Genomic DNA, 18,315 nt, shown 5'->3' with positions numbered 1-18,315 from the left:
GACCCATGTAATTCATGGGTTTGCATAAAACCCATCACATGAACAGGCAAGATGGATGTTTCGTGAGTGCATAATAATGCTAATGACATTTTAGTAAGCAGGCATTTTGTAAGATTTCTCCTTTCTCACCACTCTCCTGACTTCTGGCCACCATCTCCCTTCCACTGCTCTAACCTAACACCATTGCCGTGATTCTCCTTACTCCTCTATCTTTTTGCTACCCAGGACACTGTGTGACAGCTCCTTTTCAGGCATTCTCTTGTGTCCAACCATGTTCTCTTGCTCCCACTGTGGGGAGAAGCCCCCAGCCTCCCTCTACTTAGTCCAAGTACTTCCATGAACCCTGGACTAGGACTTCAAAGGACCTGGGTTCTTCAAGTAGTTCCTGTGGGACTGACCAAGTCATGTGATTTTTCTAGACCTCAGTTTCCCCATCTAATGAAGGACACTCCCAGGTTCTTGGATACTCCACAGTGCTAGAGAGAAAGTCTATGGTAATTACTCTCACTGCTTCAGTTTCATTTAGCAATATTCCTGCCTAGCCAGCAGCCTACAGGACACTGACCCTTGGCTGTGACACTTTGAACTCTATTTGTCAAATTTAGAAAGAAATTTACCACTGAATCAGATCAGCCCTCTTTTCTATTTCCACTAATGGTAACGTATTTGGAGGGAAGACATACTATTTTAGCAAATTTTATACAGTGTCTCCCTATATCATGGTCCTGTCAATTTGCCTCTTACCAATCTCTCAAATTAAATTTTTTTTTCTTGGATTCTCATTTCCGCAGCTTCATACAGGCCTTTAACACCTCATACCCCAAGTTCCTACAACATCCTGAGAAATGCATATGCTGGGTAGGTTCTAGTTTCCTCCCAGCCCACCACTTACTTTTGAGAAGAAAAATTCTGATATCCATTTCCACCACCTCTCATTTAGCCTAAATGATTTTAAAATCCATTCTCTGGCTTATGCAATTCTCCTATTCAGTCCAGATTTGTCACTTCTTTTCTTCTGATCATTCACCTCTCTTAAACCAGAGAGCACTTTAAATCCTACACAACACATGTTGCCCTTCTAATGTTCAGCATTGTCACTGGCCATCTCGTGTGACATCACACAAGGTTATATTGAAATATGAAAATCTGAATTACTTGAAAATCATTAGAAATAAAACGACCCTACAACTAGTGATTCTGTTTTTAATTGGTCTCGGGTGGGAGAGGTAGCACTGATTATTATTGCTGTTTATTTAAAGCTATCCAGATGATTCTATGGTTTGAGAAGCCTGTAGTTTGAGATGTTCTGTACAAATAAGTTATCTACTCTCATTGGCCCATACTATTGTTGAAAACCACTGCCAACTCTGTTAGGCTATAAAGAAAATGAGTTGTTTTTTTTTCCCCTCTTTAATTCTTCCTGAGAGTTTCACCAATCTTCATTAAGACTCTGCAGTCCAACATGCCATGGCCTGGTCAAAGAATGACTGCTTCTTCAAGGTTGGGGTTCATTCAAAATGGTAGCCTGCTGCTTAAGTCGAGAGGGTTAAAAAATATAAGAAGAAAAGATGTGATCTCCTTGGGTTGCTTTAAACCTTCATTTCTAGAAAGGACCACAAGCTAGACAAGGTGGATCAACTGAATACCAGGGTATGCAAGATGTGGGTCTCTGTCTCAGTGATCAGAACACACTGGCTTCTGCTGAAGACGGCATACAATAAAGTGTGATAGATGGACTGAATTGTCTTTGCATTTCAAGCTACAAGAAGTTCCGTACTACCTAAACTTCAACCTGCCATGGCTTACAAAATACAGAGGAATATAGAACATATCATTTCACTGTTGTACGTGTACCCAAATGTCACTGTTTTCTACATTACTATCGTAGAAAATCTGAGGCCTTTATGACCACAGTAAAGCTGAAGAGAGCCGCTCATTGGCAGTTATTTTGCTGGAGTTTTCTCCATTTTTCTTCTCGTGGAAAGCCCATCACTAACTGGCTGCCTGGCAGAAGGACAGACAACTCAACAGAGCAGAGAACGGATTATCTGAGTTCTAATCTAGGAAGCTTTTCACTGCTCCTGAGCACCGCTTTGCTATTAGGGGTGAGGAAAGGGGAGAGAAAACCTAAGTGACAAGACACTTAGGCTTGTGTCTAGGGAGAGACTCTGGTGGGAAAAGAAATGGACATAGTAGCTACTGAAATATTCAACCCCAAGTTTAACTCATCCACAACATCTCTATCCCATGATCATGCCAGAACACATGGATTCACCTGAGGTTTGAGTTCCTAAAGTCATTTAAGACAGTTGACTTGTCCAGCTCCCTTTGACTCAGCTGCTGAGTCAATAAGAGGGAAAACTAAAAAGCCAACCAAACAACAAACAAACAAAAGCATTCTAGGGATCTAAGGATATGGGGACAGAAGGTGTCCATAGAACTGGAGTCACACCTACACTTAACAGGAATGGTCTATAAGCACACAACCCTAAAGGCATTTAGGAACATTTATTGTTTACATTGAAAAGCTCTATTGTATAGAAACAGAACCCATTTTACAGTATTGAACTAATCTGAAATACCTTAACTCTTCAACGTATATGTGCAAAATGAAATTACAAAAATGCAGCGTCAGTGGTTAAATGAAGCCTATTAAAGATCTGCCACATCCAGGTCTGGTTGTTCGGATGCCACGGGAATGGCATGGAGAAAAAGATTACAAAGGATGCTCTGTACTAACAAGTAACTGTTCTTTTCACTTTTTAGGCACATAAATTTACAACCAACTAGATAGAGTATCTGCAACAGTGACATTAATGCCACTGCGAGACCCATTCAAAAGCAAAATCTGCACTAATGGCCTCCTAGAGGCAATGTTTAATTCAGCTGTACAATGTAACTACAAAATGGAAAATTAAATCATCATTATTATTGTTATTCATGATCAATATTATCATTATCAGTACCTAGAGCCATGTTTGACACATAATGAATAGATCTTCCATGAATGTATTAATTTTTATTATTACTCTGAATATGAATAATAGAAGGAATATAAAAATATTAAAATGTCCTCGTATCTTTAATTTCTAAACTCATCTTCCAAATGTCTGCATTCTTTATCTTGATATGATTCAATTATTAAGTCAATTTTCAGAAGCTTGACTCAATTTTCAACCCACTGTTGTCAATAGGTCAGAAATCTATGTCAAACTATGTTTCGCTCAGGACAGAACTCTTCTTCACCAAAAGCTAAAACCGACACTGGAGAGTTTCTTGCTTCAAGTTAGTGAGTCTTAATGGTTGCTAACTTCAAATGATTCAGTCTTGAGAAGAGGTCAAGTAAAAATGTGGTAACAGCCAGATGGAAATTTCCAGAGCTATAGTGGGTAACTGCACTATCTTACCATGAGAGACTCCTTGGCCATCCTAGCATCATTGCACCTGCTCTTTTCATTTCTTCCCTTTGTCCATCTTTTGTTCATTCAACTTAGACACTGATAAGAATCTAAGCAGCTTCCACACACAAATCAGAACATGCTAGATATGTCTGCCTAGTCCTATGGAGCTTTCCCTTACTTTCCTGTTGCCTGGCTTGCAAAGTCTGTCTTCTAGAAATAAGAACTGACCTTTTATAAGCCTACAGAGCACAGGCTCATCTGGAGAGGGCTGATCTCCTGGCTGCCCTACACCTGGCAAAACCCACCCAACTGTGCCATTCCTTATACTATGTACCAGGATGACTGAGGAAGAGGAGGGAATACAAAGGTATTTTGGTAAGGGTAGGAAAAGCCCAGGTGTGTTTCCACCTGCAGAGGGGTATTTTCTACTCCAGAGAAGGCATATCACTACCTTCACGAACAGCCCTCCATATCTTGTCTGCTGTGAAGGCTTGGTAGCATCAACAGACAGGTGAACTCCAAAGAGGATACTTGCGTTTCTAAGTTTTCGCAAGCAGCATGCTACCCATGAAGTGCCTGCAAAGTCTACCACTGCAGTCATTATGTGTGTTCATTTGGTAGACTGGCTTGGTCTCTTTTTGCGCCACCAAATTCAATTAACATTTAGAGAAGTACATGCTGTGTGGACTCACATTTCATCTTCTTAATGACCCAAGAAATTTGACTGGATCCAGGATTTGAAACTTAGGCCTTCTCCAGACTTTAATATGCATTTTCCAACTTAAATAGCTTACCTATTAGTGAATGGTCAACTACTTGTGATGTAATGCTAATAAGGCCAAATTCATGAGCTCAGTTTTCATTAGCTAGTTACTTTGCTCTTTCTAAGGTCAACTGTCTCATTCTTAATAAGTCAGAGGTATCCAGGCTCATCATGATCATTGGAAGAGTTCCAAGTTTACATACCACCAATGTTGGGCCTGAGGAGACCTAGAGAATGACTCACTGAGACTCATACCAGTTCAAGATATGACCCAGAGTCTCATTCCATAACCTGCTAGCATATTTAAAATTCCCAGTAGCTCTAGCTCAGAACATTCCATATGAAAAAAAAAAATTCTTGTCTTAAGCCAAATAAATACAGTTTTGCTTAACTAGACTTAAGAAGTTCCTTAAGAAAGACAGCCATGTAAAAATAAATTTGTGTCAGTTGTGGTGATAGATGCCTATAATCCTAGAGACTCAGAAGGCTGAGTCAGGAGGATCACAAGTTCAAGGCCAGTTTAGTCTCAGCAAATTAGCAAGACCCTCAGCAACTTAGACCCTGTCTCAAAATAAAAGGGACTGTGGATAGAGCTCAGTGGTAAAGTGTCTCTGGGTTAAATCCTTAGTACCCCAAAACAACAGCAAACAAAAACCAAAAATCCATGAATAAAACAAAAACATTTGCATGCAAGAGAGGCCTGGGTGAAAAGAGTAGTACATGAGCAGATGTCAAAATGATCCTGAAGAGTAAGAAAGAGCCACTTACAATAACATAATAATAAAAAGACTATTTAAGGGTGGTTTCTTAGAAGGACTCTTCTGTACAGTGAACCAAGAGGGGCATTTACAGTAACATGAATGTGATGCAAAGCTAAACTCACCTTGGTCTGCGCGGGCACCTTTTTCTGTGTCTTCAGCGTCGTGGTTTCCACTTTGGGAGCAGTGCTCGTGAAGGGAATCTTTGGAAGAGGTCGAGATGTCGTCAACTCTGGACTCTCTATGTCCTCATCGCCTCCTAAAAAATCAGCAAACGTGAGCTGGGCAGGTGAATCATGACATGGATGAGCACATCATCAGGCAACAGTATCTGACATTGACACTAACAGAGGCAAAGAGTTCTTTCAAAATACCAACCCTTGAGAATTGAGCGCAAACCCTCCTGGTCTTCACAGCAGGGAAGGGATTTCAAAGGGGATCTGGGGGTAGCCTGGCCATTTTTTTTTTTTTTGGTGATGTTATTATCCTGAAGACTCTTGATAGCCCCTTTTCCTGCAGCCCTGCTCAGTAAGATTTCTTCCCTTCTATGTTGAAACATGTTCCTTTCCTCATTTTTAAAAACATAACAAAATACAAAAAAAAAAAAAAAAAGGAAGAAAGAAGGGTCTCCCACAGCTGACTCCTCATCTCATGGTAGGCCCCCGCCTGCTCCTCCTTCCAGAACTTTCCCAAGGGTGGTTTGGACCTTCAGGAGCTCATCCCATCCTCCCCATCTCCTCCACTCTGCTTGGCTCCTCCAGTTGATTCTGTCATTATACTATTGATGCTTTTGGTTAAGGTCACTTATGTCCTCCATGTTACCATAGCCAATGGTCCTCATCTAATCAAATCTCACTGTGATTATTTGGAAAAGTGCTTCCCAAAGGTCCGTGTATTAACGGCTTGATTCCCAGCTCACGGTACTATTGGAAGGTAGTAGAAAACTGAAGAAGTGGGGCCAAATGGAAATCCAGTGATTGGAGGAATGCTCTTGAAGGGGATATTGTAGACCCTTTCTATCTCTCTCTTTTGCTTCCCAGCCACCACAAAGTCAGTGGCTTCTCTGCTGTGTGTTCTCACAGGCCCCAGCAATGAAGCAACCAACCATGGGCCAAGACCTTCAAAACTATAAGCCAAAATAAACCTTTCCCCTTTTTAATTGATGATCTCATGTATTTTGTTACAGTACCAAAAAGCTGACCAACGTACACCTAGCGCCACTGGACAATGTCAACTGCCATCTCCTTAACATACCGTTTTTGGGTGTGTCCCTAACTTGCTGGCTTTGCCCTATTTCTCTATTCAAAGTTTCCTTTGCAGGTTTACTTCCTCTGCCAGAATGCCAAATATCAAGAGTTCCTTGAGGATAAATACTAGGCATCTTCCCATTTCTCTCACCTATACCTATGGCTTCATCAACTAAATATGGATGATACTTAAAATTCATATCACTAGTTTTACTGTTCCTCTCAAATTCAGACCCATACATCTAATGGCCTGACATTTTTACTTGAATGACTCAAAAAATAACAGACTTCTAACATGTCCAAAACAGAGCTCACAATCTCTTCTCCTTTACCCCAATAACCCAATCTTCTCCCCATGTTGCCCCACAGTGACTGGAACCCCCATCCCTACATACCAGAACTGTGATTTCTTCTTTCTTACTTCCATATGGAATCTGCCACCTAGTCCTTTCCATGTCACCTTCTTAATGTCTCTCTACTCTGATACCTTTCTGCAGTCCTGGATTCCACCCTGATCCAAGCCACTGTGAGCTTCTCAGGAACCCCTACACCTGCCTTTTTCTAATAGGCTGCCTTTCAGTTGATTGAAGTCCACTGTCTACAAAGTGGTGGTGATCCTCCTCGTCCCTCTGTTTAAAACTCCTACAACAGCAGCCCTCTGCTCCTGGGGTGAATGCTTCCACCCAGCCTACCCCTTCTGCCTCTCAAGTGTTGTTGTCCCCCCTGTTCCAACCATGATGCCCCTCCTCATCCTTCTGCCAGAAACCCTCCCTAGTTAACTGCTAATCCACCCCCGACCCCAGAGAGGACATTCCGTCCATATCAGGTCAGAGTTCTTTGCCAAATCATGTTTTGTACTTTCTTACCTAATTGTGTTTATAAAAATCTCTAATTATACATTTATTTGTGTAATTATTGATTGAAGTCTCCCCCAACCAACTGGAAAGTTCATAAAGCTAAGGGATTGCACCTCTTGTGCTCTCTGAGTGTCCAGCAGTGTCAGGGGCCATATAGATTCCAATCTGGCCTCTACTGTTTATTTTGCCTCCTTTTTTTCTTTTCTTTCATCTTGAACAGCATTTTGAGAATTTCTGACATTCAAACATAATATTGTTTTTAGAGTTAATCATTTGTCAAGTTTGTTAATAACCCAAACCCTGTAACAACTGAAACTAACCTGCTTCCTCAGATGAGGATGAATGATGAATACCTCTGAATTACTCAAACCGAACACAGAATATGGTTTATATGTTCTCCAGAACTCTGACATGATGTGGAAGAAATATTCACACCCATGTAATAGGCAGCTCTGAAAGCAGGAGGTCACAGGCTGGCAATTGTGCAATGGCTATCGCTCTCAGTGTCTCAACTGCCTCCTTCACCTGCAGAGCATACTCACTTGTTCCAGAGAAGAACTCACAGGCTATATTGGAATAAATACCTTAAAACCAACCAACCAAACTACTATTGGTTCTAGAATTTTTTTAGCTCTGTAACCTTGATCAATTAATATTAATTTCTTCACCTGTAAAATGGAAATAATAACGTGTTTTCAGAGGTGCATATACAATCATACATCACTTAACAACGGGATTCTGAGGAAACGTCATTCAGCATTTTCATCACAGTGTTAACGTCATCGAGTATGCTTATGTAAACCTAGATGGTATCACCCACGATGCACGTGGGCTGTATGATGTGAAATCAATCAAACTTTCTCTCTTTCTCTCTCTCATCTATCAATATGTGTATATATTTATTTATATAATATAACCTATTGTTCCCAGGGCTGCAATGAACAAAACAAAAATCAAAATCAAGCACAAAAGAAAACAATGTAATCCACAGAGATGCAGTAAACACAAGATGTATGAGGCTGCTTTTGGAATAATAGTAGATTACAGTAAACATTTTTCTTTTATAAATAGAAGCACCCTTTAAAATAATGATAAAGAGTATAGCACAGTCAATACAAAAGCCAGTAACCTGGTTTGTTCATTATCACTGTCAAGTACGTGAACAATTATACATTCTATATTTTTACACAACTGCTAGCACAGTAGGTTTCTTTACAGACATGTGAGTAGTGTATTGTGCTGTGACATGGTGACAGCTACAACGTCACTAGGCAATAGGTTTTTTTTTAAATTTTTTTAGCTCCTTCTAATCTTATGGGACCACGGATATGTATATTCAGTCCATTACCAACCAAAGTATCATGCTGGGGTACATGAGTATATATTAATCACAGATGTGCTACATATTGGGAAGCAGCCTGTACGTATAAAGTGTCATGGAAAAATAAGTCATTAATGATAGTTCCAGAATTACACTGTGCTTTTATATCAGCCTACCTGATTATCCATCAAAGTTTTACATCCAATACACTTGATTTGTTACTATGATGAATCATTTTCTTACAAAGAATAGAATTTCAACGAGAAATAAAAAGTTTCAATTAAAGGGCTTTCAAGATCCCCATGTTTCATGAGAATTCCAAAAAATGTGAGTCACCAGATAGGAGTGGGGAGAAGCTGTGTGAGAGAAAAGATCTGCAAAGCACAAAACCCCTTCAAACCAGTACTTCTGAAGGTGGAGACAGATGAGGAACCTGCCTCAGCTACGGTTTTTATTTATTTTTTTTTAATGAAAAGAAACTCTTAACCAAAAGAAATCAGGGATCCCCTTTGATGACCTCCCTGATTTTTGGCTCTTGCTATTCTTCCAACGTGGGATACTCCACCCCAGAGTCTTTTTCCACTTGACAAACCCCTGTATATATTATCTCACTCAGCAATGATATCATATCCTCTCTGAAGTCTTCTGTGACCTCTTCATTATGGACTTCTATCTGTATGTTCCCACTGCTCACTATATCTCCTCCTCCTTTTTTAAAAAACAAACAAACAAACAAACAAAAACTTCTTCTCTACTATGATATGGTCTGAATGTTTGAGCCCCTTCAAAATTCACATATTGAAACCTAACCCCCAATACAATAAGAGGTAGAGACTTTAGGAGGTGGATAAGGTCATGAAGGCCCTCATGAATGGAATTAGTGCCTAATTAAAGAAACTCAGGGAAGTTGGTTTGCCCCTATGTCATTTGAGAATGCAGCAAGAAAGCATCATCTATGAAGGAAAGCAAGCCTTCACAAACACCAAACCTGATGGCCCTTGATTTTTTACTTCCTGGCCTCCATAACTGTGACCTAATAATTTATGCTATTTATAAATTACTTCATCTAAAGTACTTTGTTATAGCTGCCCAAATGGACTAAGGCAACTTATAAAAAACATTTAAAAAAAATGAATATATATTCACAGATGAACTACACAAAGGAATAAAGAGAATTAATCCACCCCAGCAGAGAACGCTTTGTTAAATTTTACATACTGGAGTGTTCCTAGAATGCCTACTGTTCCTTCACGTTATAGATGGGTAATAAATGCTCGTTTATGAATGAATGAATAGGCTCTTCTTGTCTTCTAATGAGTTTTCCCACTTGGACACCAAGAACTCTAGGGCTCTCAGCATGTTCCTGTTTTATGGTGTCCTGTTCTTGCTTCACAGTTATAAAATCTCCTTGACGTTAACAAGGTTTTTTTTTTTTTTTTTTTTCCGTAAGTTCTCTTTGTTCTGTGATTTTCTGTCCTCTCTCCATTTGGGGGTTGAAGAAATCTCTATTTTTCATGTTAAAAGTTTTTCAAAAATGCCTAGGGAGCTATAATTGTCTTTCATATTCACACACAGAAAATCTGCCTGGAAACTCTGATCAGATAGGAGAAGTTTGTCAAATGTCAGCATCACCAGTTAAGAGACATGTGTTTTGTTGGAAAGTTCCCAATGATGCTATCTTTGAGTTTTTTTTTTTTGAGTTGGTCCAATATCACAAAAAGGAATCTCACAGTCCCCTACCTAAAAGGTAAAGGACAGATAGCCAGTGTTCTGGGAAATGATTGGGAGAAATCGACAACTGGGAATATCTCAGCATTAAATAACTCTTCACCAAAGAACTTATTATCACTTTAAATACAGTCTCTCCAGCCCAAAGACTCTATGTTTTATTCCAAATAACATACCTCCAGTTTTTCTCTGATTTTTGTTGCATGATAAAGGGAAGAAATCAAAGGAACTACTTGCTTCTTAAAGATATCTTCAAGAGAATGCCCTAAATTTATTATCACTTTCCATTTAGTGCCACTGATTCCTGAACCCCCAGGGGATTCTGCTACATTGACTGGTTTGCCCCTTGGCTCTCCCCTTTGTTGGCTAACTGGATCTTCTCAAGTCTTCTTAGACTGTTACTATCAGTCCATCTGTTTCCCGGCTTTCAAAACCCTGTGGCTTTTGTCTCCTTGACTGTCTTGTTTATCCTTGTAAGTTTACGACCAATTCCTTTATTATCAATTTAGCTGGGTCCTGGAAGGCATGTGCATTCAACCTGTTATCTTTAACCAAAGGTCTAATATTGAACTCTTAAATTTTTGTTGGATAACACTTTCCTACATTATGTCACCTATCACATGGTGTTGCAAAATATTTTTTTTCCTCATTCAACATTTCTCTCATTAGATTCTTGGTTGGTCTCTTGGGGATGGGAACCAAGTCTTTCCCATGTGTGTTCCAAGAATATGGCATCATGTATGGCACACAGTAAATACACAAGAATGTGCTTGTGTTTGCTAATGCCTATTCTGAGTCTAGTAAATAATGTGAGCCCATCTCCTTGCCTGAGAAGTACCCTCTGGGCCATTAGACATTCTCTTCCGGGACATCTGCTTTTCTACTGGATAGCCTAATAGGATTTAGGCCAGATGGTACATTGGCCAAAACTTGGGGATTCCTGGTATTTCCAGCTGAGACTGGGCAAGGCTTCTTAATTCAAGAATGGGGTTTTATGACACAAGGAGACAGTAAGGTAAGGGACTGGAATGGAACATTCTCCTGCCCCACGCCCATCCCTTGCCCCAGCTCCATTACTTTCTGACAGTATGACTGGAGGCAAGTTCTTTAATCTCTCTATACCTCTGGTTTTCTCATGTGAAAAATGGAACCATAACAGAATCTACTTTTACAGGGATGTTATAAGGATTGGAGCAGTAGCCCCCTGCCCCACAAAAGCAAGTGCTTCACAAACTTTAGTTATGACTGCTACTACCACCTTTAAGCTGAAAAACAATATCCACAGCACAATACAAGGTGGTTTCCAAAGTCAAGAACAATGTTTTTTTTTTTTGTTTGTTTATTGTTTTACAGCAATGATTTGCCTAAAGGTAGAACTTAGCTGAAGCAACTGGGCCACATTTATCCATCTAATCTATCTTGATCTGATTCGTGGGTTCAGGATTTCAAATGACACACTCCAACTGCCTTTCACCTGGGTGAGTAGGGAGAGCAGATGAGCAGAACCGTACACCTGTTTTCTTTAAATTAAGGACAATCTTGGCAGAAGTCAGCAAAATGACCTGGACAACTCTTTACAGATCCCTAACAACTGTTGTATCCTAAGATCTGTGAAATGGGGGCAAAAATGTCCGTATTTATTATATTCTGCAACATTTTGAAAATGACAGTTACAAAACACTTTTGAGGTGCACTCGCTCTTTCTTTCTCTCTCTCTCTCTCTGAGAAAAAAAGAGGTGCCATGAGTGAAAGATATTAATAGAGTTGTGGGCTATGGAGAACAACTCTCTTCACACTCATTCTGCGTGTGTGATATACAGCACCCTCCTAAGAATAACTGGGGCTATTTTTACATTAGGATTACATTGTAAGTGTGTTGTTACTAGGTCAGCACCACCTCTCCTATATTTCTCAGACTTGCCATTCTCCAACTTAAAACACTCTTATATGGACAGATCTTTACCAAAGACACAATTGATTTGAATTTGCTCTGGATCATTCTGAAGCCTAGACCAATCTGATTATCACACATCTATATTCAGCATAACTTTTACCATTTGTTGAATCTACAATAAATCCTAAGCAAAAGGCATGGATAAGATTTTTCTTGCAAGCTGCTGACCTCAAATTTCTGAGTTGTCCATTAAATATATGCACAAGGGGGCTGGGTGTGGCTCAGTGGTAGAGTACTTGCCTAGCATGTGTGAGGCACTGGGCTTGATTCTCAGCACTGCATATAAATAAATAAATAAATAAAATTCCATCAACAATTAAAAATGTATATTTAAAATTTATATATATGTACACCAGATACTTCTTGTTCTCAGTTTCATGGGGGCTATTCCTGACACAGATGAAACATTTACCAGATAAGGTAGATTAAAAAATGGTAGGTTCCTTTATTCCTCCTTGGACCTATGTTGTCTACAACGTGACTGTAACTCAAGAGATAGAGTTAGGCTGGGGGTGTAGCTCAGTGGTAAAGCATTTGCCTAGCATGCATGAGGACCTAAGTTCAGTCCACAGTACTGCCCCCATGCACCAAAAAAGTGAAGTCTGAGCTAGCCTTCTGACTTGCTTTGACCAATAAAATGTGGCATAAGTAATGCAGTACCAAGTTATAAGCCTAGGATGCAGGAAGCTCTGCACATTTCTACACGCTGCCTTGGTTGGGATCTCTGCTCTTCCCTGTGAACAAATGGCTGGACTCCTGGAGGATGACAGACTGTGTGAACCAGAGCCAAGTCTGCCCAGGTGCCCCAGAGAGATGATAGAGTCCAGTCAAGACAGCCAAGCTGCAGGCCCAGCCTATGGCTGACCACTGACACTTGAGGCAACAGCCCTAACTTGCTGACCTGCTGAGGAATAAAGTAAATGAACGCTAGCTGCCCTCCATCACTCAGTGTTGGGGTGATTTGTCACACAGCATCATGGAAATGACAGATAACTTATATACCAAGGAAGCTATTTTACTTGGCTGCTTGCTCATTTTCCCTCCTACTTTTAAGCAATAGACTAGGGAGGGAAAAAAAAAAAAAAACTTCTTGGTCTCATCTATAATCTTTAACATGGGGCAGGCAGTTTTATGAAACTTGTGCTTGAGGGATTTCTTTAAGGGTGGTTTCTATGACATCACCCTGAAAGTCTTAATAATAAAAGTTTAAGCTTATGTGTCAACTCCTTTAATCCTCACAACAGCTCTATGTGCTAAAGATGATTATGGCTTTCTTTTTTTTATAAATGAGGAAACTGAGGCTCAGCATAGCTCAATAAATCCCCAAGCTCTCACAAGCTGGAATTCACACACATACACTTCAGATGCAAAGACCATGCTCGTAACTGCCCTGCACGCTGCCTGTCTAGCACAGTGAAATTGTGTGTGCACATGCACAGAGAAAGGCCTACAGCAGCGGCCTTACCCGAGCCGGATGCAGAAGCATAGTCGTCATCATCAATAGGATACACTCCCGAAGCTTCTTCAATGGAGCTGTTGTCAAGGTACATGTCTTTATCAGATGTCAGCTCTGCTCTCTGAGAAAGAAAAGACAAGGCATTCAGGATGAGAGATTTTAAAATGAGGAGAGATTTTAAAATGTGCTTATTTATCTTAGTGTTTAGATTTACACAGTGGTGACTGGCCCTCCCTCTCCTCTGTTCTTTTGAATCTACATGCCTAGCTTAGCTTTCTCCTTACTCAGGACACTCGACAACCTGTATTAAATCAAGGGCTGATCATGGACTAATGCCCCCAAGAGAAGCCAATACTAGCCTAATCCAGTAGAATGAAGACAGTGCAGAGACCTAAGCACCTCTCACGGGCTTATTTTGTTCCATTCCACTAAACTTGTCAGAATTTCAGTCATCCTGATGATAGTGATAAGCAGTCTCAAGCATTCTTTTCTTCACAAATGAGGTGCCTTTACTGTAAAAAACTACAAACACACTAGTCGCTTGTCTTTCTTGGGTTGCACTTAAAGGTATTACAGTGCTTAGGATAAATAATCACCTGGGGATCCACCAAGGCACACCAAATGCTTACAGGCCTGGCCATGCTCAGCTTTATCACTGCAGATGGGAGCTCCTCAGCCACCCAGGCAATCCAGAGCTTTCTGCCACAGTCCAGATCCATGATGATGTCAGGCGGGGCCCCATGTGGAGCGGGGACCTATGGGGCTCATCTGCCAAGGCCGGGATCCCACTGCGAGCCCACTTCTAGGGTTTACTGGCTTAGCAGAGCCTTAATGACAAACACAGATAAACCCACAAGAGCACTTTTTAAAATATGTATTACTGGCACTTGGTAATAGCAAACCACAGGCTTAATACGCAGAGGGATCAGTCACAAAGTATACCAGTTCTACAGCTTCTGAGCTCTTCAAGAAGAGTCGAGTATTAAAATTCAACCTAATCCTGCCAAAGGAGTCACTTGCATGAACTGGAGACACAGCAGAAGCAGAAATTCATTATTTATTTATTTATTTATTTTTTTGGTTTGTTAAAGGTTTTAGTAAATTGATATTTTATCACCAGTATCTCGGACTGGCAACCTCTAAGACCTCTAAGCAAAGTTCTTATTTGGAATAGGCAACACTCATTATTAGCCTATTTTAAAAGATGGAATTGAATGTTTGTTCCTAACAGGAATTTATAAAAAAAAATGTTTCCCTTACACTGTTGGTTTTCATTGGATTTCTTCTGAAAATAATTTTTTTTTTTTCTTTTAGCAGTCATTACAGACAGCACCTCCTGGGGTGGGTGAACAGGACCAGTCTAACAGCGCTGCTTTATTCTCTCAAGTTTCAGCGCTGGCTAGAGAGGCCTACGTATTTTAAACCTGAGCTACATTCCTCCCAGGCCTGGGTGCCAACTGACAGGAAAATATGGCAATCATTTTGTTTGAGCTATCACACTGGCAGATTCTGAGGGCTGAAACCTTAGGGATTGGTGTTCCAGTGGCCTGGCTTGCAGGCTCTGAGTGAGCCGAGCCAACAGTGTGTCAGAACTTTTCTGCCCAAATGGTCAGAGCTTATACCTCTATGATCCAAAGTGGTCTTGCATGACACGGTTTCTAAGGCCATCACCATTCCAGGCTGCAATCCCTAAACTTACAAACTGAACAGGGAGTCCAGCATTCCATGGCTCTATACCCAGCCTAACTGACCCCCACTAGACTCACAGCTCCCTTGAGGGAGAGGAGTGTAGAGCCAGCCAGCCACACCTGTGGGTTCTGCATCCATGGATTCAACCAACTGGGGACTGAAAATACATTTTAAAACACTAAGTCTGTACCGAGCATGTAGAAATGTTTTTGCTCATCATCATTCCCTAAACAATATGGCATAACAATTAATTATACAGCATTTATGCTATATTAGGTATTATTAGTAATCTAGAGGTGATTCAAAGTATATAGGAAGGTGTGTATAGCTTATGTGAAAATACTATGCCATTTTATGTAAGGGACTTGAGCGTCTATGGATTTTGGTATCCAAGGCAAGTACCAGATCAGTCTTCCATGGATGCTGAGGTCTGATGTACCCTATTTGTTTTTAACCTCCCAGCTCCCCATCAAATCAGAAAGCCTGGTCTACAGCAGGTGCTCAGTAAACACTGCACTCTCACCTAATAGCTACTCTCAGTCTCGCCTGTATTAAAACTTGTCCTCTAAACTTTACCAGAGGACACTCTTATTCACTGTCAAACCCTTTCTACTTTTCAAAATAGGCTCTGACTTCTCCAGCCCTTAGTTGTAGTCTGAGCTATTTCAGATTTTGCAGCTTATGAACAGCGAAGACATACATTCTCACATTATTTCTAGTTAGTACATATGTGTTTGTCTAGTTCCCTTGGAGAACAGTTTGTTGATGCAGGCCCTGAATACCCTGTGAACTTGCTCTCTGTCCTCCTCCAAGTATATGGGTACTCAATAAGTATCTGTCAACTGAGATTACTTAAACCAAATTGACTTAAGTAACCTTTGACTCAGGTTTCGAGATAACATATGTCCCAAGACCTTCAGAATTCCTATAGTTAAAAGTCTCTTGATCTTAAAGATAAAAGATCATTTGCCCCAAACTTCCCATTCCTTGCATTGCCATCTACTTGTGTAACCCAGAGTCTTAAAAGGAAGAAAAAGATTCCCTTTATATTTTAGAAACTGGTTTCCCATTCCTTAATATTAAATGGCTCTCATTTTCCTCTTGGCTCTGTCAAAGAAATTTGATGTGGCAAAGGTTAACACTGAGATACTTAATCCCTATGTGTAAATTGAATTTCTGTTCATTAGATGACCTGGTTGTTGGGACTAGCATATTTGTCACACTAATAGGCAGGTGGGCCAAAAACTTCTCCCAGAGAATCCTATCCACCTCACACTTCATCCACACTGGGCAGCCTGACTTCTTAAGAAGTACCCGTGAGCCCTGTATTACTGCAAGACTTGGGGTGAAGGCCAGAACTAGTCTAGAGAAACAGGTTGTTTGTCCTCAGCCACTTGGGGCATGCAGGACTCCAGGGTGGCCCCAGGACTGATGGGATGCTTACTGTATTTGAGGGCAGCCCAAAATATTTGTTTTACTGCGGTGCAAATAATTTTGACATCAAACTGCAACAAGTTCTCTCCCATTCTGATTTCAGAGACATCAAGAACACAGGGAGAATTATTAATATCTTTCTGTAGAGTCCAATTTAATTGCAAGCAGGGCTCTTTTCATTTTGTAGCAGATAATGCTCCAAAAATATCTCCACTGTTCCCCCCTCAAAAAAAAAAAAAACTTCCAAAAACAAGCCAAATTCCTTTTATGAAGACTCCACACTCTTGTGCAGGTAAGGATTTTGCTATTTCCTGCTTGGAGAGGGAAGTAAATTATACAACAACATCCCTTTAAGACAATAAGATGTGCATCAAAAAATTGATTTTATACCTGGCCAAATGTAGTCAGTCTTGCTGCACAGAAAACCCCAGGATGGTATATATTCTGCATACCCTCACTTGCTTAATGGGACAGAGCAAGTAGATGGAAGCAACTGGAAAGAAATGCACAGAGGCACATAGCTGCAGCCTGACTGTAGGATTTCGTAATGAGGTCATTTACTTTGGGACTGACCGTGGCTGTGAGGTGGTGCCAATACTGTTGGCTAATCGTGTTCAGAGTACAAGCTGGAAGAAAAACAAAGCTGGTCATCAGACTTCTCCCCCTTGGATGATGCAATATAGGAATATAGGAGACAAAGGGTTAGCCATGGAAAGGATGGGGTAACATAAAGAGGAAAACGTACTGCACAGAGAGAAAGAGATCCACTTCATGCCACGTTCAGCCAGGAAGACGGAAGCACAACACCTCCAGCAGACTGACCTTCTGGAGAAGAAGGCACATCTGGTGCAATTTTTGTAACCCACAATGACTAGAAGGAAGGCAAGACACAGATTTGTCTCAACTCCATTCCTCCTTCTCTGGACCTGGGATTTCAGCAACCTTATTGCACTGGGCCTAGACCATTCCTAGGGCCACCCAACTTGGCCATAGCCCAGGTCTTTGTCTTTACAGTCTTTCTTTGCAGAAGGACCATTCTTAAGCTCAAATGTAACCACACCATCTGCCCTGTGAAACACCCTGCCTTGGCTCCCTGTCACTACTAGGATGACATAAAATTTCCTTGGCCTAGAAGGAAGCTCTCTAGCCACATGGCCTCACCTGCATTTCCAGTGTCAGCTACTCCCACTTCCTCCACCCAAACCCAGGAGCAAAATCACCATGGAGCAAACATCAATGACATCAATTTCCTTCATATAAATCCCAAAGAGGAAATAAACTCCTTTACAGATGAAAAACTGTGAAAGCAACGGTGAGCTCCACTTCCATACCTTATGATAAAAACTAGATTTTAACAGAATGATTGAGCCCAATATAGTGTCTGTAAAAAAATGAAGAGAAACTGTTGATTTAATACACACACGATCAAGTGTACCAGTAGTCTTGGCATCCCTGTCCATTTTCTCAGTAAAGACAATTTGTGGGATAACAACTGAACAAATCTACTTGTTGGATTTTTCTCATGTGGGAATAGCCTACATTGAACAAATAAATACATGTTTCAAATCACCAGTGTGAAAATCTGTTATTTTGAAATCGGTGGCGTTCCTTGAAAGATATCTACTGCAAAATGTCTTTCAAATGCTTTGAAATTAGTGCAACCCATACAGTGGAACAAGAAAATTAAAGCTCAAAGCAGTTCACTTT

At 40.6% G+C, this 18,315-nt stretch overlaps 1 protein-coding gene across 1 annotated transcript in view; it reads right to left on the bottom strand.

Annotated features, from left to right (window-relative positions):
* Sdc2 (syndecan 2) overlaps positions 1–18,315 on the bottom strand; it is a 107,102-nt gene that overhangs the window by 4,970 nt on the left and 83,817 nt on the right. The window contains exons 2-3 of the mRNA XM_046464742.2: positions 13,495–13,606; positions 5,048–5,181 (exon numbers count right to left, since the gene is read on the bottom strand). Of these exons, the coding sequence (XP_046320698.1) occupies positions 5,048–5,181; positions 13,495–13,606 (246 nt within the window). The remainder of the gene's footprint in view (positions 1–5,047; positions 5,182–13,494; positions 13,607–18,315) is intronic.

Source organism: Marmota monax, unplaced genomic scaffold, assembly GCF_021218885.2.
Source record: "Marmota monax isolate L192 unplaced genomic scaffold, Marmota_monax_Labrador192_F-V1.1 WCK01_AAM20220418_F8-fsc00003, whole genome shotgun sequence".
NCBI lineage: Eukaryota > Metazoa > Chordata > Mammalia > Rodentia > Sciuridae > Marmota > Marmota monax.
The sequence above is the reverse complement of the archived record's forward strand: the minus strand, read 5'-3'. Positions and strand labels throughout refer to the sequence as shown.